Source organism: Archocentrus centrarchus, chromosome 15, assembly GCF_007364275.1.
Source record: "Archocentrus centrarchus isolate MPI-CPG fArcCen1 chromosome 15, fArcCen1, whole genome shotgun sequence".
Classification (NCBI taxonomy): domain Eukaryota; kingdom Metazoa; phylum Chordata; class Actinopteri; order Cichliformes; family Cichlidae; genus Archocentrus; species Archocentrus centrarchus.
This window is the reverse complement of record NC_044360.1, coordinates 19,545,818-19,573,452: the sequence shown is the minus strand read 5'-3', so window position 1 is coordinate 19,573,452 and position 27,635 is coordinate 19,545,818. Positions and strand designations below refer to the sequence as shown.

The following is a 27,635-nucleotide window of genomic DNA, read 5'->3' as shown; positions in this document are numbered from 1 at the left end:
CAGCAGAAAGAAAAGTATGAAGTGTAGTTTTAGTAACAGATCTTTTTTTTTTTTTTAAACAAAAAACCTAATTTCAATTTTAGGTGCAAAAGACCAGAAAAGCTGTTTTCACTTCAATACACTGTTTAAATGAACAGAAAAATGTTATTCTCATTTCACAAAGCATCCACACTTTTTGGAAACTGGGTTGTAGATAACAACTTTTATTTCTTATTTGAAAGCCATGTGGCTGATAAAGACTCACAAGAAGGGAGCTCAGATTGTATGAATGTATTTGTTTTTACAGGAAAGCTGCAGTGGAGTGAAAAAGTATTTGCCCACTTCCTGATTTCTTAGGGTTTTTTTTTGCATATTTGTCACACTTAAATATTTCAGATCATCAAACAAATTTTGATATTAGACAAATATAACCACAGTAAATACAAAATGCTGTTTTTAAATGATAATTTAATTTATTAAGAGAAAAAAGTTATCCAGGCCTACTTGGCTCTGTGTGAAAAAGCTAATAACTGGCTGTGCCACCCTTAGCAGAAAGAACTGGAATCACGCATTTGCAATAACTGGCAATGAGTCTTTCACATCACTGTGGAGGAATTTTAACCCACTCTTCTTTGCAGAATTGTTTTAATTCAGCCACACTGGAGTGTTTTTGAGCCTGTTTAAGGTCACGCCAAAGCATCTAAATCTGATTTAAGCCAGGAGTTTGACTGGGTTACTCCAAAACCTTCATTTTGTTTTCAAACCTTCCAAAAGGTTCAACATTTATCTCGGCAGTCCACAGAATATTTCCACAAATGTTCTTCCGGGTTCCTTTGCGACCTCCTGGTTGAGTTGTCAATGTGCTTTTGGTGTAATTAATCCCGGTGAGGGGGGCAATTATTTTTTCACTCAGGGCCAGGTAGGCTTGTATAGTTTTTTTTTCCCCCTTAATAAATGAAATCATCATTTAAAAATTGCATTTTGTATTTACTCAGGTTGTTTTTGTCTAATCTTAAAATTTGTTGGATGATCTGAACCAAGTGTGACAAATATGCAAAAGCTAAGAACTCAGGAATGGTGCAAATACTTCTTCACAGCATTGTGTTGCTGCTGCTCTGACAGCAAAATACGGTCAGGATCTTAACTGCGTTTGCAGAGTTACATAACTGTAGCATTGCTGCTGCTGCTCACATGTATTGGTTCAAGTTGTTTATTTCACATTCCGGGGTTTAAATGTAATGCTGCATTGCTATTATGATGAAGATCATTGTAAGTAAAAGTATTTCACTGAAAATAATTTGAATATCAAGCATGAAGTATGACTTGCATCACATGAATCCTAAAGACTGTCTGCATCTTTGTGAAGTTATTTTTTGTTTTGTTTTTTATTAATTTTTGAGACTAAAGCTGCAGATACATGACTGATATGACTGATTAGCATTAACATTCACAGTCAACCTCTCTTCCAACACTTCTGGCTTTTGATTGTGTTGCCCTACTGAAAAGTTCACCAGGTGTTCTCCCCTTGCCACACAGCCCCGCAAACAACCACTCATCTGCTTCCTTTAATGTCCATGAGGCTGATAGGACATGCTCATCTGACACGCTTGCAGCCCAGTCATCCCAAGCTGTCATTAAAGCATAAACCTCTACCTAAAGCTTTAATCCTCCTATCAGACAGGACCTGGGCTTCCCCAATACCACAGCTCACTAACCAGCAGTAAGTGCCCTCAGGACATCTGCAGATCTTTACTGGCTCCAGTGCACTGCATAAAAGAGCAGCAAATTTTCCAACCTGAAAGCTGAGAAGTTGTTTTGTTATTAGATATGCAATGCCACGGAGGATTGACAAGGTGCAAAATGTCAATATGCTTCCTTTGGAATTGACCTTATACTGAAGAATGGAAACAAGCTACTTTAGTACATAAAAATATATAAAATTAACAAAGAAAAAAATAGAAGCAACATCAGGAGGGTGCTGAGTGCCTCCTTTGATGTTTGCCTTTTATTTAGCTTTTCTCATATAATCACATTTATTACTTTAAATTGAGAAATATAAAAATCAACTTGTAATGCGTTTTCAAAGTGTTTTATTTTTGATTGTATGGAAAACAGTCCTTTGTTCTGCACTCAGGCACAAGTTTACAAAGATCTCAGCATTGGGGGAAATATAGGGCATCATAAAAAACATAAAAGGCAAAAGCCAGCAACAGTGAGTTCACCTAATAAATTCATCCTCTTATGGTGGCTGTATTGTTATACACAATGTACATTTATGGTATTGCCCCTTATAATCAGACACTGTGGCCTCATTCTCAGGATACAAAACAGTTTCTCAGGGATTTAGCTGTCAAGCTTGAGACACTAACGTTAAGTTATGGTGCATTGTTACTGTGCAGCTCACCAGGATCAACCTAATACAAAGTGTGTGTAATTTTCTGGTGCTTCCAGGGTCTCCGTGTTTTGGATCATTCTCATTTCAGTTCTCCTGTTGTAGAAAACACATTTTCATTCTGTAATTTACAAGTCTGCAAAGGTGACAAACAATCCCATGTCAGGTCTCAGTCACTGATAAAGCCAGCTGTCACATTTGGTGTGAATACAAACACAACAAAAAGTGCGATCAGAAAATAACACCTCTTTTTTTAATCAAAATTCATACCTTTCTTGTTGTGTCCAAATTACTTAAATCATTTACCACAAAAACATCCATGTTTACTGACATCTTTAAAATTAAAGATGTATATTATTGCAGGGATTACCTATGCCTGCAGGGTATCCTACCTTTGAGAGTGCAACTTAAGGCATCTTCAGGAATTTAGTATTGCACTCCTGTAGCATTGATGGACAGTTTAAAAAGAACAGGGACCTCATGTGGGGCATCTTATTAACCTTGACTTCCGTGACTCTGGAAGGTGCCACAGAAAACTTTGTTTTTAATTCACATAAACACTCGTAAATTTCAATGGCGTTCCCCTTTATAAAAATGTATGCAAATAGGCAAAACTTAAGAAGGCTGAGACACACATTCATCAGTTTGACAGCACATTTGCAACATAATGAAACATGCTGCAAACACGCAGTTGCTATTACAAAAGACAAACCAGTTACCAAACAATGATACACACATGTTGTCAAACTGGTGAAGTGTTTTTCAGTTTACTTGTCTTTTGTCTATTTGCATGTGTGTGTTTTTTTAAGTTGCACTTCGGGGAAACTGTGTAGTTGCACGCCACTGTGGGATTCGTGCAAAAGCACATCCAAGAAACAAACACGCTGAGGTCCTTTTGAAAAGTGCTTTATTCAGCTACATTGTAAGGTTTATGCAGCTCAACCGTCACCTTGCTCTTTATACCCTGTGAACTTGTAAGGTTACACAGCTCAGAACCTTTAGAACAAATGCTGTATGAAGAAATCAGTATGAAGAATAAAATATTTGGTCTTCAAAAAAAAGATCAATGTTTGTTCTACCTGTGGAAGCCAGACTTTAAAATACAAACAAGCATTTCATTGCAGTCATTTCATCATTTGTTCAATGTTAAAAATGTCTTTGTGCATAATTGTTGCATGCACAACACCCTTTCTTCTAATATCTGCACACTTATCAGTGTTAAGACTATAGGGGGTATATAGAATCATTTCAAACCTCATTTAACACTGAACCATACCCCTTTCTGAAGCTCAAATTGCTCACCATGGAGCAGCAGAGTGGCTCCAGACATTCATTAGCTTAATGAAAACAGGCCACTCTTCTTCTACCACCCAGCGAGCGGCTTCCCGATGTAGCCGCAGCGACCATCTGCTCTCGAGCTCCCTGCCAGCTATAGGATAGTCCTGTCAAAGCAACTGAAGAAAGGCATCCACAAAGGCGCCTTAATCATTTAGATCAGAGGACAGGCAAGGACAGCAGAGACTTTTTTTTTTTCCATCTCTGCATCCCCTGGCACCTCAAAATCCTGGTTGTTGCATTCACTTGTGATGTTAATGATGTTCATTAAAATATGCCAGCCCCGCACAAGATAGATGGAAAATTTGTGCCTGTTTCATAAATTGACAGGACACTTTAGGTTGAATAAGCTGAATAAGCAGTTAGCTGAGTTGCGTTGCGGCAGCCACGCACAGCTGGCGCTGAGGTTATGAGCTCCTCTCACAGTGGGTGAGGCTGCTTTGTGAAAAGGTTAATGTCATTTTAGGGTTGGACAAAGTGTGTTGTAGTGGGCGACTGACCACCTGTTCGACTCCAGAGGTGGGCTCTTTTAATCCCACCGAACAGGAAACATTTGAAAGTCGAAACATTTATTACAATTAAAAATCGCGTGTTAGGAAGCATTAAAAGTCATTTGTTTCAAGTAGAAATACTTGATGCCCTCCCCCCGTTTTCAGAAGCTGCCCAACTGACTACTGTTGCTATATGAGTTTTACCTCTTAATAACTGGTAATCTCAGCAGTGTTGCGGCTACAACAACCCAGAGTTATTTTTCTCAATATGAACACTAGCTGGTGCACAGTGAGAGGGAAATGATAGCCCCAGGGTTTTAATCTAATAGTTTGTCATCAGGATAGTATTACTTAATTTCCCACTGGGAAGAAAGTCATTATTTCTGACTTTATCTCAGCACTGACCTCTAGAACAGTCTCAGGAATATTATTGGTTTGAGTCCACGCTCCCTTTTGTTTTTTTCTCAAAAGCATGACTTGGGTGACCCTAAACGCCACTAAGATGCATGACTGTTGAGGGCAAGCAAAGGATGGACACATATACTGGAATGAAGATGAGAGTTGCATTCACTTTTAATGTGCTACACACACAGAGCACCATTATATTGATTTATTACAGGCTACATTACAGCCTGTTCTCACATGATAAATGATGAGTGGGATTTGAGGTTATATTGATAATAGATAACTAATGGCCAGCAGTGATCTTTCATGGTTAACCTTTTCTCCAAAAAGATCAAATTCTTTTTACATCCAGCATCTAAAGAGACAGGGTGCTTAGGAAATATTTATATCCAAATATAAATCAGCTTTTTAAGTATGTAATTATGTTGGAAACACTGATAATGTCTCTGATTGCCATTATTCTCCTGTTGCAGTTTAATTTTGTAGGGAAGCTGCTGGGACCACGGGGAAATTCTATGAAGCGATTACAAGAGGAGACAGGAGTGAAGATGTCCATCCTCGGCAAAGGGTCCATGAGAGACAAAGATAAGGTAAGACATTTATCAATTGGTGCTGAAATATAGCTGTTTGGCTGGTCAAAGAGAAATATTTACAGACACAAAGCCTTTGAAATTCTACAAAAGCACAGTGGAATATTTTAACCAACACCATCTGAGCAGTAACTGAGATGAATAACACCCAGAGTAAAATTAATAGCTTTCACTTGACAAACATATGTAGGCGAAAATGGGAATGTTTTTCTGTGTTGTTTAATAGCATATTCTGTAATCGTCAATTATGAAGGCAAAGTAATGAATCTCTTTGCCAAAGTCATTTATTCTGCTGACATGTGGTCCCCTGGAGCCAAACTTATCTGAGCGTGTACACAGACAGCCTGCTGGATCTGGTATTCATGCTCATAACAGGTCGCACTGTGCTGCTCTAGAGTTACATCGCTATTATTACTGTAGCCTCTGATTCAGACATTCAGACATGACAAAAGACTTGCAGTCTTATCGCCTCTTTGGTGAAACTCGAGCTGCATTTCAATACATTGAGAACATGTTGAGGGCGAAACAGTGCAGCGACTGTTACAGCAACTTTAAAGAGGCTATAACCAACATTTTTTATTACAAGGTGGAATTTACAGATAATTATTATTTGAATTTGTAGCTTCCTTTTGATTTATTGAACTTGTGTAGTTCAATAAATCTGCATAAAGTTTAGCCATCCAGCATCGCTCTTTCCTTTCACTGCCACCATTTTCATAGCTTTGTTTGCAGCAGGTTGCAATGGCAGTTATGTGCAAAAACAAGCTCTTGAGTATCACTAGAGACCACTCGCGCAGGAACATGCAGTAGACAGACATAGTAAAAAAACTGTGAACATGGTGGAGCACTTAGCAGAGCCATGGATTGGATCAGCCACCTAACAGGACAGGAATAGACTACAAAGGACAGTCGGGATTGCACAAAAAAAAAACAAAAAAAAAAATTGGTGTGTACCTGCCCTGCATTCAGGACATATGAATCTAGAATCACGGAATGAGCAGGCAACATCACTGCAGACCCATCACACCCAGAACACAACCTCCTACAGAGTACTGTAGGCCAAAACAAGACATCTGGACCAGGGGTCTCAAACTCCAGGCCTCGAGGTCCGGTGTCCTGCAGGTTTTAGATGTGTCTCTGCTTCAACACACCTGAGTCAAATATAGAAGTCATTAGCAGGACTCTGGAGAACTTGACTGCATACTGAGGAGGTAATTCAGCCATTTGATTCAGGTGTGTTAGATCAGGGACACATCTAAAACCTGCAGGACACCAGCTCTCGAGGCCTGGAGTTTAAGACCCCTGCATCTGTACAGTTTCTTTGCAGAGGCCATCGTTCTAATAAACACTTAAATCACTCACATTTCTGTACTAAACAGCCACCATACTTGCTACTGAATTACATGCCTATATACTATATACAGTGCTTATTAGACCACCACCCAGTGTAAGGTTTATAGCACAGATGCCCTATATTAACAGTACTGGTAATTACCTAAATCAGTTTTTATATTTTTGTCATAGTTAATCCACCAATATGCTCATGCTGTCTAACTGAAATTATATTTTTAATGCTAAAATATAATTAATGTCATTATTCAAGAATTTTCAAATGTACTGTTTTACAACAAAGCAGAAAAAAATAGTAAAGCACATTATTATTATTTTTTTGAGTAAGATGCCAAATTACAGTTATTTACTCTGAAAACATTAATTCAACTCAGTGAACTCAGTAATTTTAGTTTCAAACATGGTTTTGACAGATTTCTAAAATTTTGGTGTTTTCTTGTTTTTATGAAAGGCAGTCTAATATATATATATATATATATATATATATATATATATATATATATATATATATATATATGCTTGTATGTACACAATTGGCCAATAAAACAGATTCTGACTCTGACTTGAAGAGCAACTCTAAATAAATGACACTTAAACTGCTGTGCAGTCATGTCAATAATGTATTCACATCAGCAGCACCAAAGAGGCTTAAACTCAAGTGTTATAGCTTCAATCAAATCAAATCAAATGCTCATCCATGGATATTATACATAATCCATTTAGTAGCTATTCTGATTACATTTATTTACAGATGTATTATGAAGCTTTTACATCATATAGCTACATCTACATGCATAAAGAGTAACAGCTTACAATCATTTAAAAGTGTCCAGCTGAAGTTATGCTGTGACCTTTAGATTTTCAACATATAACCTTTAGGAAACACTTGATAAAAAAAAAAAGTTAAATAACCATATATGCATATATTTTTTTTTTCACATTCTTTCACGTAATGCACAGCAGGAAGTAGCCTGTTTCAGTCACAGTCCCACCATTAAAAAAAACTCAGTAGTGCAATTTAGACAAGCTGTCAGGATAGAGTGTGTACACGTGATGGACACTTGCTGGAGATTAAAAATCTATTCGTACAGCAGCACAAGGCTTTTCACTAGAAAGCTGAGAGGATAACGTCCACTCTGAGAGTGTTAGACGTTTGGATTCTAACATGCACCTCTAGTCAGTTAAAGTCTAGAAATGTTTGGGTCTGCAGTGCATGCGTGAAAGCATTAGTCAAAGAGACAAAGAGACAGACAGAAATCAATATTTACAGTACATGCAAACAAACCTTATATAAATAAACCCCCCCCCCCAAAAAAAGATGCATAGTTATAGTCACGTATATTATTGTGAGTTTGATGATGCTCCGCTAGTATCAAATATCAATGACAATGACGTTGACACTATGAAGACATGTGACTCAATAATATGTGTTTCTAAAATAAGCTCATAACTCGAGTTAAATACAAACAAAATGAAATCTGCTGAAATGAAATTTCAGCAGATGATAACAACAACGATCCAAAGCAGCTGAGAACAATTGAGGCAACTGTGTGACTGTTTTGAATGACAAAAAAACAGCAACTAAAAAAAACTTCAGTAACTGTATTGTATTGCAATTAGAAATTAATACATTAAGCATGGAGCTAATAGTGAGATGGAAAGTCTTCCTTTTGAAGGCACCAAGATGTTTTTTTTTTGTACCACCTAATTCTCGGATGTGCCTTGGCTGGTGAAGGAGTTCATTTAAAATTTTGGCTTACTGCCACTAAGTCCATTGAGTTTGCTCATGTGCTACATTAACTTGTCTTTGGTGTGTTAAATTAAGTAAAGAGGCACTAAAATGTTAATAACAGTCAAACTGTCAGCAACATAACACTTCATTTACCTGCATTCAGCGCTGAGATTGTGATACTGCACTGAGCAGGCCATAATTTTATTACTCACTACATCCCAGTATCGCTGACATGGAAATTCATTTTGAGAGAGACACCTGCTGTTTTTCTACTCCTTGTCCTTGTAAAGTCCCTGGCTGTATTCACCCAGCACAGTGGACAATAATAGACTCTTAACAGTTGACTCTTACCAACAATGGCTACATAATGATCTGATTTTGCTTGGTGTTATCTGAGGGGTATTGATTTTGTGTACGGTCTAGGCAAGTCTGAAGGATTCTGTGATGAGACTGGCTCCCAGAGGTCCTGAGTGAAAGGTTGGCAGCCATTCAAGGCAGCTGGCCACAAGGCAGTGTTGAGCAGACACCACCAAAGTCCTATTACATTCAAAAGCACACTGCCTACGCACATTTCTGCCACCTTATCCTGTTCCAGATTTAGAAGCATCAGTCCAGGGTAGGGTAAGGAAGGTAGGCTTGGACATTTTGCATAAGAACAGCTCACTCATATTAAACCATATAGTCAATATTAAACCTCATGTACAGGTATGAATTTGGTTAATGGGGTGCTAGAGTTGAAACATCGTCATCTCACCTCTCTGGCTCTAGACTGTGTCCTGTTAGCCAAGGTTAACACTGTGGGCAGGACAGAATATTGTTCGTATGCACAACAAATAATCCTTACAGCAGTGACAAACATAATAGTTTCAATTAAACAGACACACAGCAGTAATGCTATCTAGCGTATGTGTACACTGCTCCCTCTGTAAAAGTATTTCAGCTATTTCAGGGACAAATAATTTTACCAACTTGCAGACAGATTCATGCTGCCCACAATAACCCAGGCTCGCTGACAGAGAAAGTGAAAAATGATGACATCTTGGGAGAAATTTTTAATTAACACCGACTTCTCCCAAAGGAAAGGCAACAGCCCCGGATGCAAGGACAAAAGTTTGAATCCCCAGATTGGCTGATAAAGTAAAGTGCATGAGTGGCACTCTCACTTCTCTTAACAGCCACCATCAAGGTGTCCTTGAGAAAAACACTCAATACCCAACTGTTGCAGTGAAGGATGAATGAATACAGGTAAAAAAAAAAAAAAAAAAGAAAAGAAAAAAGAAATTAGTCTTTATTCTGACATGACTGAATAAGCTGTACATTGTTCAGAATGCAGCAACTGTGTTTGTAACTGGTCCAAGTAGAAAAAAGTCCTGACATCACTTTTGATTATTTGTTAAATGTGGAATTGATTTAACTTTCCTTTTAAAACACAGTTACCACTCGCCCCGAGCTATATTGCAGATCTTTTAAGCCCTTAATGTCAGCATGAAGCCTACGGCAGGTCTCTGCAGGGCCTGAGTGAAGAATTAAAGGTGCTCTTGTGCACAGAGTCTGGAGGAGTTTTGTGTGGGAGTCTGTATTGAAAACATGTTTACTTCAGTGCACAATGTAAGATCGAGATCAGCTCAGCGTGGCTTATCCAAACGGAACTCTTTTTTTTAAGCTTAAATTCTTTTTTGCTCTGTGTCTTCACTCTAAACATGCAGCTTTCTGTTGCTTTAAAGCGGTGGTATGACTCCCTGGGGAAGCTGACAAAAACTCACACCCATACCCCACAGCTTTTGGCAAATATTAACAATGATAGGGGAAGTGACTACCACAAAAGCATCCAGCTGAAATTCTAGAAAAAATGTGTGATAGCTTCAGCAAGCATTTGTTCATTTTCCCTACATGAAACATATTCACTGAACTTAATTTTTATGGATATTTTCCTTTGGCAATTTATTACCTTCTTCTTCTATCTCAGAGTATTTATTGAATTGTTAATCCCTCACCTGTCCACCAGGAGCCCTCACTCTGTCTGTCTGCCTGGTGGTACCTGTTCCTCAACCACCCTGTAATCTGCAACGAACACATAACAAAAACTGACTTCCAAATGAATCAGTAATCGATCTCCTCTTTGATAATCCAGCAGCCTATGAAGTAGTGTAATCACTGCAGGTTAACCCGAAGCTTGTATTGTGCTTATTCAGTCAGGACAACCACAATAAATAGATGATTTTTCTACATGCAGAAATTATTTCTGGAGGCATGACTCTGTTCAGGGACCTCCCCCCCACTTCCATGTGCAGACATGGAAAGCATAATGTAGGGAGAGCACACCTCCCCACCCTTCCATCTGCATCCACGAGGAGCTTGAGGCAGGGAGAACGATGGGAAGCCTCCAGCACAGAACTGATCGGGCATCAGTGACAGTAGATAAGACAGAAACAGCAGGAAAAGGAGGAGCTGGGTTGGAGGTGGCGTTCCAAAACAGTTTGTAGATGTAGGCAGGTTAAATGCTGCCTTGATTTATTACAAATAGCATTAAAAATTATTTTAAAGATATTAATTTGGGTCATTTATGGAAAAAAATTTTTTACTTTCTCTATTATTTTTGCAGGAAGAAGAATTAAGGAAAAGCGGGGAGGCCAAATATGCCCATCTGAGTAATGATCTACATGTTTTAATTGAGGTCTTTGCTCCACCTGGAGAGGCGTATTCCCGCATGAGTCACGCCTTGGAGGAGATTAAAAAATTCCTAGTTCCAGTAAGTTTAATACTTAACTTCATTTTTATTCTTAATTTTTATTCATATATCATCCTGTACAGTATAAACAACTGTATTTACTGCTGACTTGACCATTTCTCCATCAGGCTTATTAACATGCAGCAAACTCTTCTGAATTTACTGTATGCAGGATTTGTTTAAATAAGAGGCAGATATACGCATGAAGCTTTTCTCTGCATTACAACTACCATTCTGCACTGCATGCCCTTACTCACAAATGAAAAATAATGTATTCAGCAATTAAAGTGCAGTATGGAACAACTTCCAAGACTCCAGCAACCTAGCCTGGAGAACTTAGCAATAATTAATGTGCATGTTGTGTACTCTCACTGAGTTTAAGCTGTAAATATTAATCAAGCTTTGCAAATGTGACAAGTCTAATAGAGGAGCTGTGCTGCGTGAGTCTGCTTTATGAAGTTCATGCTTCTTGCTATACTGAATCAGTGTTCTTACAAGGATTCTGTCTCACTGGGCGAGGAGGATGATAATACTGCACTGAACAAAACCAGCTACTAATGACTCAACAAACTCTGCCAAAAACCAGTAGGGGAGTAGCTAATTATAGAGCCGTTCCTGATGTTTCTGTGAGTTCATTTTCAGGAAGAGTGCATGGAAACAGTGGTTAAATACTCCATCGGAGGTTAATCTAAAAGCCAAAAGATTCTGTTTACCTGTTTGCAGGTTTCTGGCTAGTGAAAGTGAAAAGATCTTTTGTGAAGATTTGTCTACAAAATTAACTCAGAAAGAAGCAACTGGCTTAGATTTTATAATGTGACCAAAAAAATCTTAAAATTATTACTGTGGAGTTGCATTTTGGGCAGGTGGATGTTAACAAAAATCCTCCTTTAATGCAAGATTAAGAAAATAACTGTTAAATGTTGCTAGTTAATCAAACATTTCCATCGCTAATTTTATGCTGAATGATAAAAATAAATTCCAGTATTTGAAATTTTAAAAATCTAATTCAGAAAGGTCGGCAACACCAAAATTCAGCTTGCACCTTCTTCGCATGACAATAAAATCCCATAAAATATAAACCGCAGTACCTGTTTCATAACACATGTTCGCTGCCTCAGGCATATTATTAGGGGTTTGCAAATAAACTGCACATAATGCGACACAGCAGGCATCTGTCAGCAGTCGTAGTGACAGATGTTTCACGCCTCAGGTGGAGAGTGGCATATACATGTCCTGCTATTTTTTTTTTAATGGCTGCGTTATGCATTAGGAGCTGCATTGTAAAACATGTTGTCAGAGACATACTCTGATAAACTGTGAAAAGCAACATATGTTTACAGGTGTATTTGCGGTGAACTTGTGCATATGTGAAAGAAAAGTTGTATAAATGCTTTTGTGGCCCCAGCTAAACAGGGAGCTAAACAGTGTCTGCTGGCTGTGGTTGAAGAATGTAAGTCTGTGAAAACAACCCAAAACAAAAAAAAAAGAAATAAAGGAGAAAAACAAAAAAAAGGGGGAGAGCTTAGCAAAGCTGTGTTTGAAGCCGTGACTATAACACACAAACTGTGGTGTTAAACACACAGGTTTGGAGCTAGAAGCAACAATAGTTAGATGAAGCCGTTTGGTTAGTATGCACACCTGCAACATACATAAATAACACTGGAATTTTACGCAGCTAAATGAGCAATGGCAACTAAGGAGTGCAGAGACCAGAGTAGCAGTTAAAAAACTGCACAAAAATATTTTATAGAATAAAATACATAAAATGACTAAAAAGCCCTAAAATACCCATCTTCTTTAAAAAAAACAAAAACCTTGTCAGCTGAAAAAATGTGAAAAAAGAAAACCCCTAAAGCCACAACATTCTCTTAAGAGCACACTCCCAGCAGTATAGCAGAAGTTTACTCAGTTCTTCTCATCTTCAGTTGTCTCTTTGGTGTTTCTTTGTTGAATCTCCTGCTACTGCCAGAGCTTTCTCCTTGTCTATGCCAGGTGCTCATCCTAAGGAAACAACTCCAGGGCCTCCCTATCATGGCTTTCCAGTTGTGGGTGCCTGTGCTGTCCCATTACTTTGCCCATCTTTTTAATGAGGTTGCCTTAATTGGTTAGCTCTTGGTAGGAAGTAAAACATCTCCAAACAATTTTCAAAAAGCTTATAATTAAAATCTAATAATCAAAATATATTAGCAAAAAATACAGCATAAAAAAAAAACAGTGAAATATTAAGGCACTTGCATCAGGTGACACAAACACCAAAACTTGGAGCACAGATTTCTTGGATGGGTTCTTAGTACAGTTAAAACTACATAGGGACCTGTAGTAAATGTCAGATCATTTCTGCTCTTTATTATATTCAACTACTCTCTTAATGTGTAAAAAAAAACAAAAAAACAGCTCAACTTGGTAAATGTAGATCTTACACAAGTTTACTCAGTAGAAAACACTGACACAATTTATGATCCCTCCACAAACATGCTCCATTTGAGTCAGCTATCCCCTGAGGAAAACTATCACCGACTCCTGCTGGTGACTCCTTGCTGGATTACGCTTCATAAACCAAACTAAACTCAACATGATGCACCAGGCAGAGCCACAGAGATGTGTAGCTGTCTCCCACAATGCCACATGTGCACTTGTGACTTTCACTGCTGGATGCAGCAGAAAATAACTACAAATAAAATACTACTAAATAAGTACTACAGAGTAGGTGAAATGAATGACCGAAAAACTCAAATGTGCTCCAGCCCACTACCAAAAAAAAAAATTCCCCCCAAAACTGAATTTTAATGTGTATCACTCCTGTGACCACTGGAAATAAATGTCTTCCACCCCATAATTAAGCAAAACCTTCTTGTTACTGAGGTCCCATAGAGCTCACATCTACAAAACAGGGAAAATGGATCTGCATTCTTATGTCATTTGTAGGGGGTTTTTATTTCTGTTTAAATGTGTGCTATGGTCACTTTAAATCTTTCTTTCTTTCTCATTGCATTAGTTTATCATTTGTTATTCATCAGAAACAGCCCAAATAGGCCACAATCATGTAGATTTGAATTTTGTCAGAAGTTAAAGAGAGAGCTTACCAGGAGAGCAAAGATTTGCAATGAAGCAAAATTGCACTACAGAAAGTGTTGTTAGCTCAGAATTTATGCATCTAAAATTAAAAGAAATGCAAACAGGAACCTAATCGGTGTGTTACTGTAAAAGCAGACAGTCCTGCTCTCAGCTGGATGAGCTTGTGAGGTCTTCATCTTGGGCCAAACTGCAGTGGAAGCAGATAGAGGGCTACACAGATTATTAAACAAGATGTACAGTACTTTATTTTGTATAAAGTTAAGTCAAACAAAATTAAAACTGCTGTAAAGACTGACCCAGGTGTGCTTGGATTTCCTCATACTTCAGTTTTCTAATTATTTTGTCCAGATGGTCCAGGTGAAGAAGCCTGGAGACCAGCTAAAATATTGGTCAGGGATGCAGAATTAAATACTCTGCATTATTATCTCCACAATAGAGCCAGACTGTGCAAAGTTAATTTTCTGTGGTGCTATTTGTGTATTTGAAGGAACTTGTAATGTGAAAGAACTTTTTTTAAAAGATGCATGTGATGAGGTGTGATTCTTTAATAGAGCTTATTGCTGTATTAAATGGTGTGCAAAAAGTATTAAGTCTTTCATGTAGCACAGAGGACAAGATATGTCTGAGCACTTTTCCTGAGGCAGCCTGTTCCCCACACTTTGTTAGGTACACCTTTTCAGCTTCAGAATGAGGAAGAAAGGTGATTTAAGTGACTTTGATTGTGTCGTAGTTGCTGATGTCAGAAGGGCTGGTCTGAGTATTTCAGAAACTGCTGACCTGCTCAACCATCTCTACAGAGAATGATCCGAAAAAGAGAAAATTTCCAGTGAGTGGTAGTTTTTGCGTTGTTGATGCCAGAGATCAGTGTGATAGGAAGTTGATAGGAAGGCAACAGTAACTCAAATAACCACTCATTACAACATAGGTATGCAGAAGAGCATCTCTGAATGCACAACACGTCAAACCCGGAAGCAGATGGTCTACAGAACCAGAACACCACACCAGTCCTGTCAGCTAAAAACACAAAACTGTGGCTACAGTTTGCCTGAGCTCCCAATATTATACAATAGGAGACTGGGAAATTGTTGCCTGGGTTGCCTGGGTTGATTTCTGCTGCAACATTTTGATGGTGGGGTCAGATTTTGGCACAAACAACATGAAAGCATGGATCCATCTTGCCTTGCATCAACAGTTCAGGCTGCTGGCGGTGTAATGGTGTGGGGGGGATATTTTCTTAGCACACTTTGGGGCCTTAGTTTAAACTGCACAGCCTATCTGAATATTGTTGCTGACCATCTCCATGCTTTTAGCACCACAATGCACCCATCTTCTGAAACTTTGTGAGTGTAACCAAGTGAAGTTGCTTCCACCAGGATAACGCACCATGCCATAAAGCTCAAATCAACTGAAACTGGTTTCTTGAACGTAACAGTTCACTGTGCTCAAATGGCCTCCACAGTCGCCAGATCTCAAACCAACAGGGTACCTTTGGGGTATGCTGGAATGGGACATTCACATCATGAATGTGCAGCCAACAAATTTGCAGCACATGTGTGAAGTTATCACGTCAATGTGAACCAAAATCTCTGAGGAATGTTTCCAGAACCTTTTCGAATCTGTACCATGAAGAATTAAAACTTTTCTGAGGGTCCAGTGCTTGATAAAAAAGCACTATGAGACATTTCAATAGATGTTGTTGCCACCTTCAAATTCAAATAAGTACATTCACACTGCCATTCCTCTCAGTCTCTGAATATTTCTGATTCTTCAGTAACAATAACAATGCTCTTACACATGAGCAGTGATAGAATGACTCTACCTTTAGTTACCCTTGAGTGCATTATGCTGGGAAACAAAACATTCTTATATAATCACTGTAATGCAACAAATGCCATGATTTATTCAAAAGCTAAGATTGATCTGTTCTCTTTGGTTTGTTCTTATCGTTTAATATTGTGTTTTTGTTTTGTTTTGTTTTTTTGGATAAATCTATTTACTTAGTTCAATACTGCCACAGGTGTCAAAGGTGATCTGACATTGCTTTTAAAGAAACTGATGATTCAAGAGTGCCAAATTAATTTGACTTATTTTCTGGCCACAGAGACATATAGCTGACAGACCCAAACATCAGACTGACTGGTATCGCCACACTTCACGTGTTGACCTCTTAAAATCTAACTTTAGCTCTGTGAAGGACATTGTGTGTATGTGTGTACAAGGTCATGCATGGTCAGAATTAATCACAGTAAGCAAACAGTCTGGCCTGAGAAGCCTCAGCATTGGGTTTATCTCTGTATACTCATGTTAACACCTTTGTCAACAGTCTGCTTTTACAAGCTCTGGCAGGTTTGTTGAGCTTCGGATGAGCTGCCAGATTCCTTATTAAGCGCTCTGCCAGTCTCCTTCAAATAAACAGAATGCTGTAGGTCTTATTTGCTAATTAATAAGAGTGTACAAGTGTGCGGTCTGCCAAATGTATTGAGACTTCACCATGAGGGTTTTATTTTATTCTTCCATGATAAGTTTTCAGTCTCTAAAATCTGCATGACACACAGCCTGTTACTGTAAATGAAGACAACAAGACATTTTTTGTATGTCAACTCCTCGATGTTTCATTGCATATGAGCCTGTAGTTTTGGGAACTGGGGATCTTGTTGCATGTATCCCTGACTATTTCTCCTGAATAGTGCATAAATAGCTATTCAGCACGTGCGCGGCAAAGTTTGAAATGCTGCAATTTAATGAATGCTCATTTTTTTCTGCACCAGTGCTGAATGGTTTCACATTCACTGAATCAAGGTTGCTCAATATAATGATGATAAAAAATTTCTCCAATGTTTTTTTTTTTCTACAAAAACAAAATATCTAGTTTAACTCTCGAAAGCAGAAACACTGAAGACAACTAAAAAAAAGACACTACGCCCTTTCTTTGAGATATTCTTTTTAAGGTTAGAAAGTGAGCAGTGTATACTGCAAATCCACCGAAAATATGTAGCTGAAAAATTAGGTCCAGAGGAAAATTATGAATAAATGCAAGAAGAGTGCGATTTCAGATTTTTCTGCTGAAATTGACGACTGATAATGAGCCAACAAAAAGGTCCACATTTCACACATTTAGACAATAAATGAGTTCAGATTTTTTTTTCTGTGTTCACACAGAATTAGTTTAATCTAATAATAAGCTTTCATTGAAGATCTGATTACACTCAGTCCTAACTATGCAAATCACAGAGTGGGCAAATTATGTCTTGTAATATCCTCATGACTAAATGTGATGTGATCCATAAGCCTGCCCTGTAGGTAGAAAAGAACTATGTGATGAAAAAGCAAAAGTGCAAACTGGGTCCAGGCCAGGGCTCTTGAAGCTGCAGCTCCAGGGCCACATCTGGCTCTTTTGCCCATCTCCAGTGACAAAAAATAGAAATAAACAATGGTACTTTTTAAAAAATCATTTTAATTTTAATATACCCTTGCTGTAAGTTATTCTTTTAAATTCTGGGATAGTAAAAAAGTGCAGCCTATACCCTGCAGAGTGCTCTAGCACTCCAGTGTTTCAAAGTAAGCCTGCGCATGCAAATGCATTTATTCCTCTACTTTACTTTGTACTGTTTTCACTTCAGTACACTGTATGGTTTAAATGAACTGGATAATGTTATTATGCTCATTTTACAAAGCAGCCACACTTTTTTTGGGAACTAGGTTATAGATGACAGCTTTTATTTTTTTATTTAAAAGCCATGGGGCTGCAAGAAGGGTGTTCAGATTGTATGTTCTACAGTTACTTTTCCACGCAGTGGTGTGGAAAAAGTATTTTTTCACCTAGGGCCAGGTAGATTTATTTTTTCCCCTTAATACATAAAATCATAATTTAAAAAGTGCATTTTGTACTTACTCGGCTTATCTTTGTCTAATATTAAAATGTGACAAATATGAAAAAAGAAAAAGAAATCAGGAAGGAGGCAGATACTTTTTCACAGCACTCTAATAAGCTGTGCCGCCTTCATTAAAACGCTCAAATATGTTTTGTGGCTCCATACAGATCTTTTTTTTAGTCAAACATTTCTCAAAAATGGCTCTTTTGATAGTAAAGGCTGCCGACCCCCTTGTCGAGGTTGAAATAGTTCACAATAACATGTATTTGCTTTAAATGTTTCTTCAAGAGGAGATTTGTTTTGGGGCTCTGCGCTCAGTCTGTGACACTAGTTCACGCTGTCTTAATGTGCTGTCATAAACACTGGCGGCCAAAGAAATCTGTCGCTGGCTTGGTGTCATTACAGAAACATTTTTGCTCAGGATACCGAATCCCGTTGGACTTGGTTTAAGTGTTTCTGAAAAAATAAACCATGCCTGTTTATCTGTCAGCAATGACAAGATAATGAATGCTGTTTTGTCCACTCCCTTATCTGCTGTGTAGCGATCCATATCATGTTTGATAGCGGGCTGAGAAAAATGGTTCAGAATCACAAGATATTCCACGCAAAACTGTTGAAAGTATCAATTACAGGGCTGCGTAGCAAAAAAAAGGGGTCTTTTTTTTTCCGGTTGCATTAAAGTAAGAAAAATATTTGCCTGATTTCATTTCCTTTTTCTGTGCTCCTCATTCTAACTTAAATCTTGCCCTGAATTTGTTGGTTAGAGTTCTTTTTTTACTTTCAGTCATCTAGGCAGAAAATTGTTTTCAAAAGTTAACACTAGATCTGCAAAACCTGAACAGAACAAAACTGTTTTTCTTCTCTCCACAGCAGACCCACGGCTCTTTTGAGGAGTATTTATTGTCTTTTCCTACATCACTAATCTTTCCTCTGTATTTTGTGTCAAACCATAACCAAACGATAACATTCTTCACTGGCTAGTCACCGCTCAGCAAAGCCATGTGCTCCCCTTGGGTGTCGAGATAATTTTAATTTGATGACATTTGCTGCTGTTGTAAGCATCTGTTGCAGTCAGAAGACAAATGACCTTTTTTTGTGTGGTGTTATTTTACGAGACACGCTGCATTTTGTTTTCATAGGATTACAATGACGAGATAAGACAGGAGCAACTCAGGGAGTTGTCCCTTTTGAACGGCTCCGACGACTCAAGCAGAGGGAGGAGTGTTCAAGGGAGGAGTGTACGACCAGCAACCGCAATAACCACAAGGTAAAGTTTTTGTGATACTTTTTATATATAGAGGCATCTAGTTTCTGGGCTCAAGTATTAGTTTATTTAATTTCTGCTTCTATTTTACTTTTGGTGTTTGAATATTTTTACTTGTGTGATATTCGTTAGCATTTCATTTTATTTCTCCTCTTTTAATTGGCTTTTACCTTCTGGGTCTTCTTATTTTTACATGCAGCTTTTAATTATTTTATTAATTCACTTGCTTACATCTGTCTCTTAAATTCCTTTTATATTCTCTACTACAGAACTGTGCCAAAGACTTGACTCACCCCCTCATTTCTTTATATTTTGCTTCCAAGGAGCCAGACTTGTAATTTTTTTTGTTTTGTTTTAATTGATCTTGAGCAATAGTTCTCCAGGTTTTCTCCAGCCTTTGTGAAGATTTTCTTTGGACACTGACTGTGTTACTAGCAGCCTGCTGCAAAAACAAATCATTTGTTCTTATTTCTTTAGTTGAATCCACCAATAATACTTGAATCTACCGCGACAGGAATAAAATAGTATTTTTGTACCAACAAAGTGATTCCCAAAAAGTTATTCGCTGAAAACTTGTCTCACCATGGTGCGCAGTGTGTCCTTAAAAAAGTGAGGAAACTGGACAAGTGGGGAACAAAAGATGAAAAAAGGAGAGGCCTAAAAAACTATCTACAGTAGATCAGATGAACAGTATCTGAAAGTCATGTCCTTAGGAAATAGATACATACATACATGTTCGCTGTAGCCTCATAAGAAATAGTCACAATGGGAGCATGACTATTAAAAAGCCATTCTTAAAGAGTTGTCATTCATGGATTAGCCTCCTCAGAGCCCAGACCTCGGCATTACTGAAGCAGTGTGGGATCATCTTGACAGAGAATGGAACAAAAGGCAGCAACATCCAAAGAAGAGCTTTGAATTTCCTTCAAGAAGCCTGGAGAACTATTCCTGTAGACTACTAAAAGAAATTACAAGTAAGCTGCCAAAGAGAGTTCAGGCTGTGTTAAAGAATAAAGGTGGTCACACTAAACATTGACTTTCAAACTCATATTTCCGTTTATGTTTGCACATTTCAATAAATCCCTGCACCTATTTCCCATTTACCTAGCAAAATATGAAGAATTTTGGCATAAAGACTTTTGCACACAAATGTATATAGTTTTGTGGCTTCAACCTCTGTGGTTTCTCATGCTTTGTGCAGCACACTGTGCTTCCAGTGGAATTAAATATGTGATCAAGATACTTCCTTGCTTACTTCATGCAGAGGCACCTCAGTGGTTGAACATACAACTTGTTTCACAGACCGAGTTGTTCTCAAAGCAAAAGTAACCTTCCTGAGAAAAAGAAGCCACAAATATTCAGCTTTATCAACTTCACTCGTGTTTATTATTCATTGCAATAAAATGTGTAATTTTATGCTTTTGTGGAAACTCTAGAACTTAATGTGTTGTAAATGACAAATACATGTGTTAAGAAAAAAATTCTAAAAAAGGAGGCACCCACCTTCATGGTGAATTTTCACATTAATTGGTTCAGCTGCACATGTTTCTGTATTTATTGCAAGCCTGTTTCATGCAAACCTGTTGTGAGTCCTCTTTATCATGTTGTAGTTAATAGTTTTAAACAGTTTCTTTTCATTTTTTTATTTTCCTCGTAGCTCCTGCAGCCCAGGGGGATTTTTAGGATCTAGGCAGAAAAATTAAGTGCTACAGAGGATATGATTGGATTAGACATTTATGCAGCCGTCTGCAACGCCTGCTTCTTCAAGTCTCCTTTTAAGTTTTTAATTAATTATTTTGTTAAATTTATTTATTGAGCAAACTGACCATAATCTACCTGAGCTGTGGCAGTCACCCTTGAATAACCAGTTAGAGTGTGTCATGACAGCCTTGCCTAATTCTGGCAGCACGTCCATATGAGCTTTTTTTTTTTCCAGATTTTTCCCTCATGGTGCAATGATGAGCAATGTTTGTAAATCTACCATGAAAATTATGCACTGGTAATTCCCATTTGAGTGTCTGTATTTTTGGATAACAATAGGTTGCTACCTAGTGAAGAATGAGCCAGGGAAGAAAAAGTACCATACCCTTCCTATATCATGCTGTTAAAATGTAAGTTAGCAGAAAATAGATGTCTTTGCAATGGTAAATCCTCCCTGCAGTCCCTACACTGAGCATAAAGTCCAGCTGCTGGAAAGTCACGATTTTATATAAAGAAACAACCTACCTTGAATTCCTCGTGTCTGCCCTAGCCCTTTGGCCTTTGGTCTCCACTGGTGCATGTCAAGTAGCTGCTTGTTGTCTTTGAAAACTAGACCTGTCTGCCTACAGCCTGACATTAATCAGTGGTTTCAGGCAGATGTGCTGTTGTGCAAATGCAGTCATGACACTGCTCTATCATGTTTTTGAAATAACCATGTTGCATCCCACAGGCATGTTTTGCAGAGCAGAGGAAACACAAAGTGACACTCGTCACCCTTCTGATCATAACAAGATCTACCTCAGTGTTGTGTTTATCTTGTGTTTCACCTGAGCACAGTGTAAGCCAACCACCAGCTGTGGCAGCCTGCACATATGCAGCACTAAAAAGGATTTTTTTTTTTTTCCTTGAATGTCTTAATTCCACTTTCCTGCTTAATTCACTGTGGCTTATTTACAAGTGTTGCAGAGCAAGGTTCTCAAGGCAATTTTGAGGCCATGTTTGTCTGCTTTTTCGCTTTACCAGGGGCCACAGAGGCGCGGGAAGGAGTGCAGCAACACCTCGGGGGGCAGCAACAGCAGCACACAGCAAACTTCCAACGACAGTTTTGACGAGGGAGGTACAAGTCCCGAGAGCCAGAGGGGCAGCGGCAGCAAGTGCTGGATACAGGCCCCCGCTGTTAGCAGTCACACATGAATCATACGACGACTACGTAAGTCCAATCCTCTTTGCACACACTGAAAAGTATAGCTGATAGTAATTTTACTTGAAGTGTGTGTAAATCAGACTTGATTTACTTCCCTTTCATGTAATCTGGATGAGTCGTGCTTTACATGGAGAGGTAGGGCATTCTGGGACATCTTGAAAAAGTAGGACAAGCAAGTATTACATTATATATTTTCATTTGCCTATCTTCAATTTAAAAAACTTACAGCACGTTATTGGATGGTTTGGGATTATTAAGGTTGACATAGTTGCAAGCGGTGATCAATTTCTCTTTATTTTGTGCCAACCACTAAAAGCAAAGCACATTTTCTGGTGCCCGGATTGATATTTTTGAATTAATGTTGCACCATACTTTATAACTAATGATAATTTGTTTTACAAAAAGAAATTATTTTGTTGTGTTCAACGTAAGATTAACCCATAATTGCGATGTTCAAGGAAAAGGAGGGACGAACTGGAACACGTTTTGCCACCATTGCTTCAGTTTTGCCATACAGACAAGTCATGCTTTGACCTGACCAGAAAAAGCTTAAAGTCGAGTATCTTTAACTGGGCAGCCTGATTTATTTTTGGCTGGCTCAGGTTAAGCCATCATAGACTGTGCTGAGGTTTGATTTTTCTCAGCTTTAAGCTCTGTTTATAGTGACAAACCTTCATCCTCGTACCCAAGCACTATTTTTGACTGCTCTGCACAGCTTTTTACTATGGTAATGTTGGTGTTTATTGCTTACTCTGTTTTTGAATTTTATGTATTTATTTATTTGTTTGTTTTAAGATATTAAAAGAAAATCTTAAAGCATAATTGGCTGTAGATAATGGTCCGAAATTAGGTTGGAAGTTGGCGCAAAGTATTTTCACACCATTTACACATACATTTATACAGTACTTCTCCTGCATGCTTTTTCATGGACACATCAGTTTAGAAGGTTTAGTATCTTTCCCAAGGCAGCACATGCAGATCGGAGGACAAAAAAGGTGACTTGACAGGAGAAATGATCAGCAGAGATATTCTTTAATGACACATATGGAAAACAATGGCTATTTGAAAATTATTATTTGGTTTGGAGTTTAACAAAAGACATGCAATATGAGCTGTGGGAACAGTCTCTCTCTTGGTCACCTTAAGTAAACTGTACCATAAACGTAAGAGAATATCGTATGGTGGGTCATCAAAATCCATGAAGCTCTGCAGTGAGGATGCAGTCGCCACACTACCAGCTTGCAAAGAGAGAAGGCTGCGTTTAAAGGTATAATCTGTGCTTTTACTGGCGTTCTGTAAAACATTTTATATCTCCTGATATAATGCTGTGTTCTGTATCAAAAAAGAAAATATTCAAAGCTTCAGTTAAAAGTATGTTGTCTTCAGATCTCATAAATTTCTCAAGGTCATTTTTCAAAAGACTACACAAGGTGAGCTGTAAGTTTCATCCAAATGAAAAAAGGCAACACTTTTACCAGCCTATTTCCTCAGAGCCTTCCTGCTAAGAAAAGCCCCCATGTGTGTAGGCAATTGAAGATTGGGCTGTCTGCATGGGGAAATGCACAAGCGCAGTCTCATTACCAAACCAAATTGAGTTCTGATGTAGAGCCTGTGTATTTCTGTGGAGTGAAGAAGCAGGGCATTTCTTCTCTTTGTAATTGGAGGTTGGAAAGGAGGGTGGGAGCACAGAGACTAGGGGATTATGGAAAGATGAGTTTGTCCTGAACATTCTCTTCCCTCATATCTCACTTTGCTATTTTTTTCTGCTACATTACACAATTTTCCTTAAGCATGTTTCCTGATTGCAGTGAGACCTTTTTATGCAGGTCCAGGCTTTTTTTTCTTTTCTTTTTTCTTCATTGAATGAGTGTACATGATGCTGTGCGGCTTCTTGTTATTTCTCTACAAGATGCCTGCGATGTGCAATCTATTGGAACACAACAATATATCAGCAACAGTTGCTGCGTTTTTGTTTCTATACCCTGTGTTTGTCTTTAGGAAAATATTGTGTGTATGAGTATTGTGTAATTTCTCCTGGGACTGTTGATTGATGGACTCTGTCAAACTGTCAGTCTGTCTCACAAATGCGATACTGTGAGAAAGTCCATAATTGTACCTAATCGAGGGTGGTATTGATTTATAACTTCAAAGGAAAGCACAAGGAAGCTGGTGGTTATCATGTATCATTGTTTGCTTTCTAATTTATGAACATCATGTTTTCTCCTTATCTTTCTCCCACAAATCTCACCTTGCTGTATCCTTAACACGAGCACGATTTCCTCCTCCCTGTCAGACTGCGGCTCTTTGTGAACTTATTCCAGTGATGTTTCAATTATCATATCGCCAGTCGAACCCAGAGATACACGTTCCTTCATTAACGTAACTATGCTGAATAACTTTTAAGTCATACATGTAGCCCACAGCAGGTTCAAATGTGTTATCACTGTTGAAAATACCCTTTTAGGAGCATCTGTGGACTGTTACCTGCAGCTCACACTGACACCACTGGAAATCTCATGGATTTTGTTCTAGGGAACACCTATGTCAAGTATATACTCTCCAACAGGGTATTAATAAACAGCAAAAAGTAATACCCAACAAAAAATATACTTGATTCCAGTTTGAGTTATGCCTTAGCACCCAAAAAGTTTCACTGTATATTTTTGACCCACTTTTAAAGATTCATGTCTTTCCCAAAAATTGGATTTGGCTGGATGAGAAGTGCTAAACCAACTACTCAATTGCAGATTGACAAATTGTTCTTGAAAACTCAGGCAAGCCAGTTTACACTTTCCACCTCAGTCAGCTATTTATACTCACAGAGGACACTTCAATATGTGTACAAGAGGAGCCAGAGATCACAGAACCCTGCAAGCCCACTCTGCTGTTATCTCCTGAGTAGGAGTTAGAAATTAATTGGTCATTTTTTTAAAATTTCTCCTTTAAAATATCATGAAAGCAAGCCTTCATACAGTAAACATAAAGGTCTAGCAGACAAAGTGGTGACACAAAATTAGAATTACCGACTTCCTGATCATAACTTTTTTCCCTGCAGTAACAAAATTTACAATTTTCATTTCAGCTTCGGCTTTTACACACAGTCAAGAGAAGTTATTAATATCATTGCACTTCTGCTAGAAACCAATTTGCATAGCAGTGCTTATTAATAACCAGCACATACACATGTAGATACGTATGCATGGTGTAGTTTGGAGTCATTGTGTTTGCTCAGTGAATGACAGAGTGTCATTTTCTCCTTCATTTGAGGTGGAGCTCCGGTAAACATTTGCTATGTTTCTGCTGTTGTGCAGCTCCTCTGGAGACTATCGTGATGAATGGACTTGTCAGACCATCAGTGTCATAAAACTAATACAATGACAGTGACCATTATTGTCCCTTTTAAATGATGGCATCAGTTCAGAAGTGAAGTGGATTACAGTGCTCCGCCATGGAGGGAGTTGCAGGTGGGTGGGTGGGGGTGTCAGTCTAGGTACTGAGTCCATGGAACGCGTCTAAACAGTGTTTCTAACAGATTCTTCACATGCTGACATTTGAAACGCTCCTAATCCAGAAATGATGACAGCCAGGCTTTCACTTTTGAGACAATGTATTAACATATTGCAGCCGAATTGCTCCCAGAACATCTGCTGTGTGTCTGCTGTAGAGCTCTGTCTACTAGAGTTAAGCGCCGCTAGGCTTTTAGTATCATTTCAGATAAACCAATAAGCCCTTTAGTAAAACTTTAATTGCAATCACTAGGCCATCATTTTGTTCCTTTTAGGTCCGATGTTTCTTATATTTTTAGTAAAACCATAAAAAACACTCAACTTGGGCACTGGGCTGTGTTTTTTGTTTTTTTTGCTTTCAGATTTTGATCCATCCCTTGATCCATTTTGATAAACAGATTGAGGCAAATAATTGAAAATGTAACCATTTAAAGCTGGGTTAACCTTTTCATACTCTTTGATAGATATTTGTCATATTTATTAATAATTAAATTAAGCAATCAGCAGCCAATCTGCATGAAGCTGCTGCAAAAATGGATCTCCCTTCTCCCATATTTTAATGTGAAAGCGCTCAAAATGCAGATCTGTTATCTGGGGAAAGAGGCCTGTTTTTCAGTGATAAGGTATCTACAATTCCAGCGAGCAGCCGCTGTCTTCAGTGTCAGTTTGTATTTTTTATTGTTTTGCAATTGTACCAGACAAAACGTCTTTTCCCTATCGAGGTTTTTGAGTACAGTGGGATGTGGCTTTTTTCCCCCAACCATGCAGGCTGCTTTTGATTATTTTTTTAAAGTATTTTTTATGCTTTCAACAAAGCACAACTGGAATTGCTCTTATTATTAAATGTATTGTAGTCGCACCACAGGAGCTTCTTCTCCCTGCTGGGCTCTTACAGTATCTGATCTGATGTGCCAACACTTTTCTGACTACATATTTTTGTCGTAAGGGGATTTTATGCTTTGAATCATGGAAGATGGTCTAGATTTCACTCTTTTGAGACATTAATAAGAAAATTACTTGTCTGAGAAATGTCACCGTAGGTGTTGCATTGAGGTTTGCAATTTAAGTCACTGCTGAAGTGCTAAAATTACCATTAATAGCTGTAACTTACTGACACTGGAAGAAGTATTAAGGAATGAATTTTACTAATCCCCTCGAAAGAGCAGCAGAGACATTACATTGTAATCTGTATAAGTTACTCCATGTGAAAAGTGCAGATGGAGAGCAGAGGAAGATTAAAGATGTGATGAATGGAATTTTGTATAGACTGGGATCATGGCCTCAGTTAAAGATCAAATCCCATCTAGATCAAATCTTATCTTTTAATGTCAGGGCTGATGACAGAGAGTGAGTGTGAGAGAGTGATACAGTGTTATGTCCCTGACAGCAGACCATGAATTGTACAAATTGCTGGTAAAAATTGAAACGCATTGCTCGGTTTTTAAACCTGAGCCCTGCAACCATACCAAGGCAGCGCGGGGAAATGCCATAATGTGATTAAACACAGAGCTTTGGGAGGCTTTGAAGAAAAAAAACTCTAATCTATCAACTGTGGAAAAGGCAAAAGGACACCCTTTTGAAAAGGGGGGAAAAATTTTCTCCCCATATCATCTAGTGCATGAGCATAAAAGATGTCTAAGATTTGTAAGGTTCTGTGTATTTCTTTATAGAGAGCCGTTTTCTAAGGGCACCATTGTGAGTGGGATGCACATCTGCTATAATTGCTTCATAACAATAGGTTCAGATACAGTGCTGAGTTCACATTTGTCATATTAATTATGGAAATTCTTCATGCAGAACTCTGCTGTTTATTAAAACAGATGTAGCACACATTTCCTCTGGATTATTCAGTAGAGGTAAAACCCAGGTAGAATGCATTATAGCCTCAGTTGTAGCATCAGAGACTTAAGTCACTTGTGAGGGTAGACGCAGACAGTGGAAAATACCTGTTGTGTTTATTTATTGTCTTCTTGAGCATCCCTAAAGCCAAAGAGATTGCTTAATGTCCCTA

General features: G+C 38.3%; 1 protein-coding gene across 1 annotated transcript in view; it reads left to right on the top strand.

The window, feature by feature from the left end:
- The window catches only part of khdrbs2 (KH domain containing, RNA binding, signal transduction associated 2), a 68,072-nt gene that overhangs the window by 21,551 nt on the left and 18,886 nt on the right, over positions 1-27,635 (top strand). Inside the window, exons 3-6 of the mRNA XM_030748518.1 lie at positions 5,076-5,192; positions 10,877-11,023; positions 19,089-19,216; positions 21,938-22,124. Of these exons, the coding sequence (XP_030604378.1) occupies positions 5,076-5,192; positions 10,877-11,023; positions 19,089-19,216; positions 21,938-22,124 (579 nt within the window). The remainder of the gene's footprint in view (positions 1-5,075; positions 5,193-10,876; positions 11,024-19,088; positions 19,217-21,937; positions 22,125-27,635) is intronic.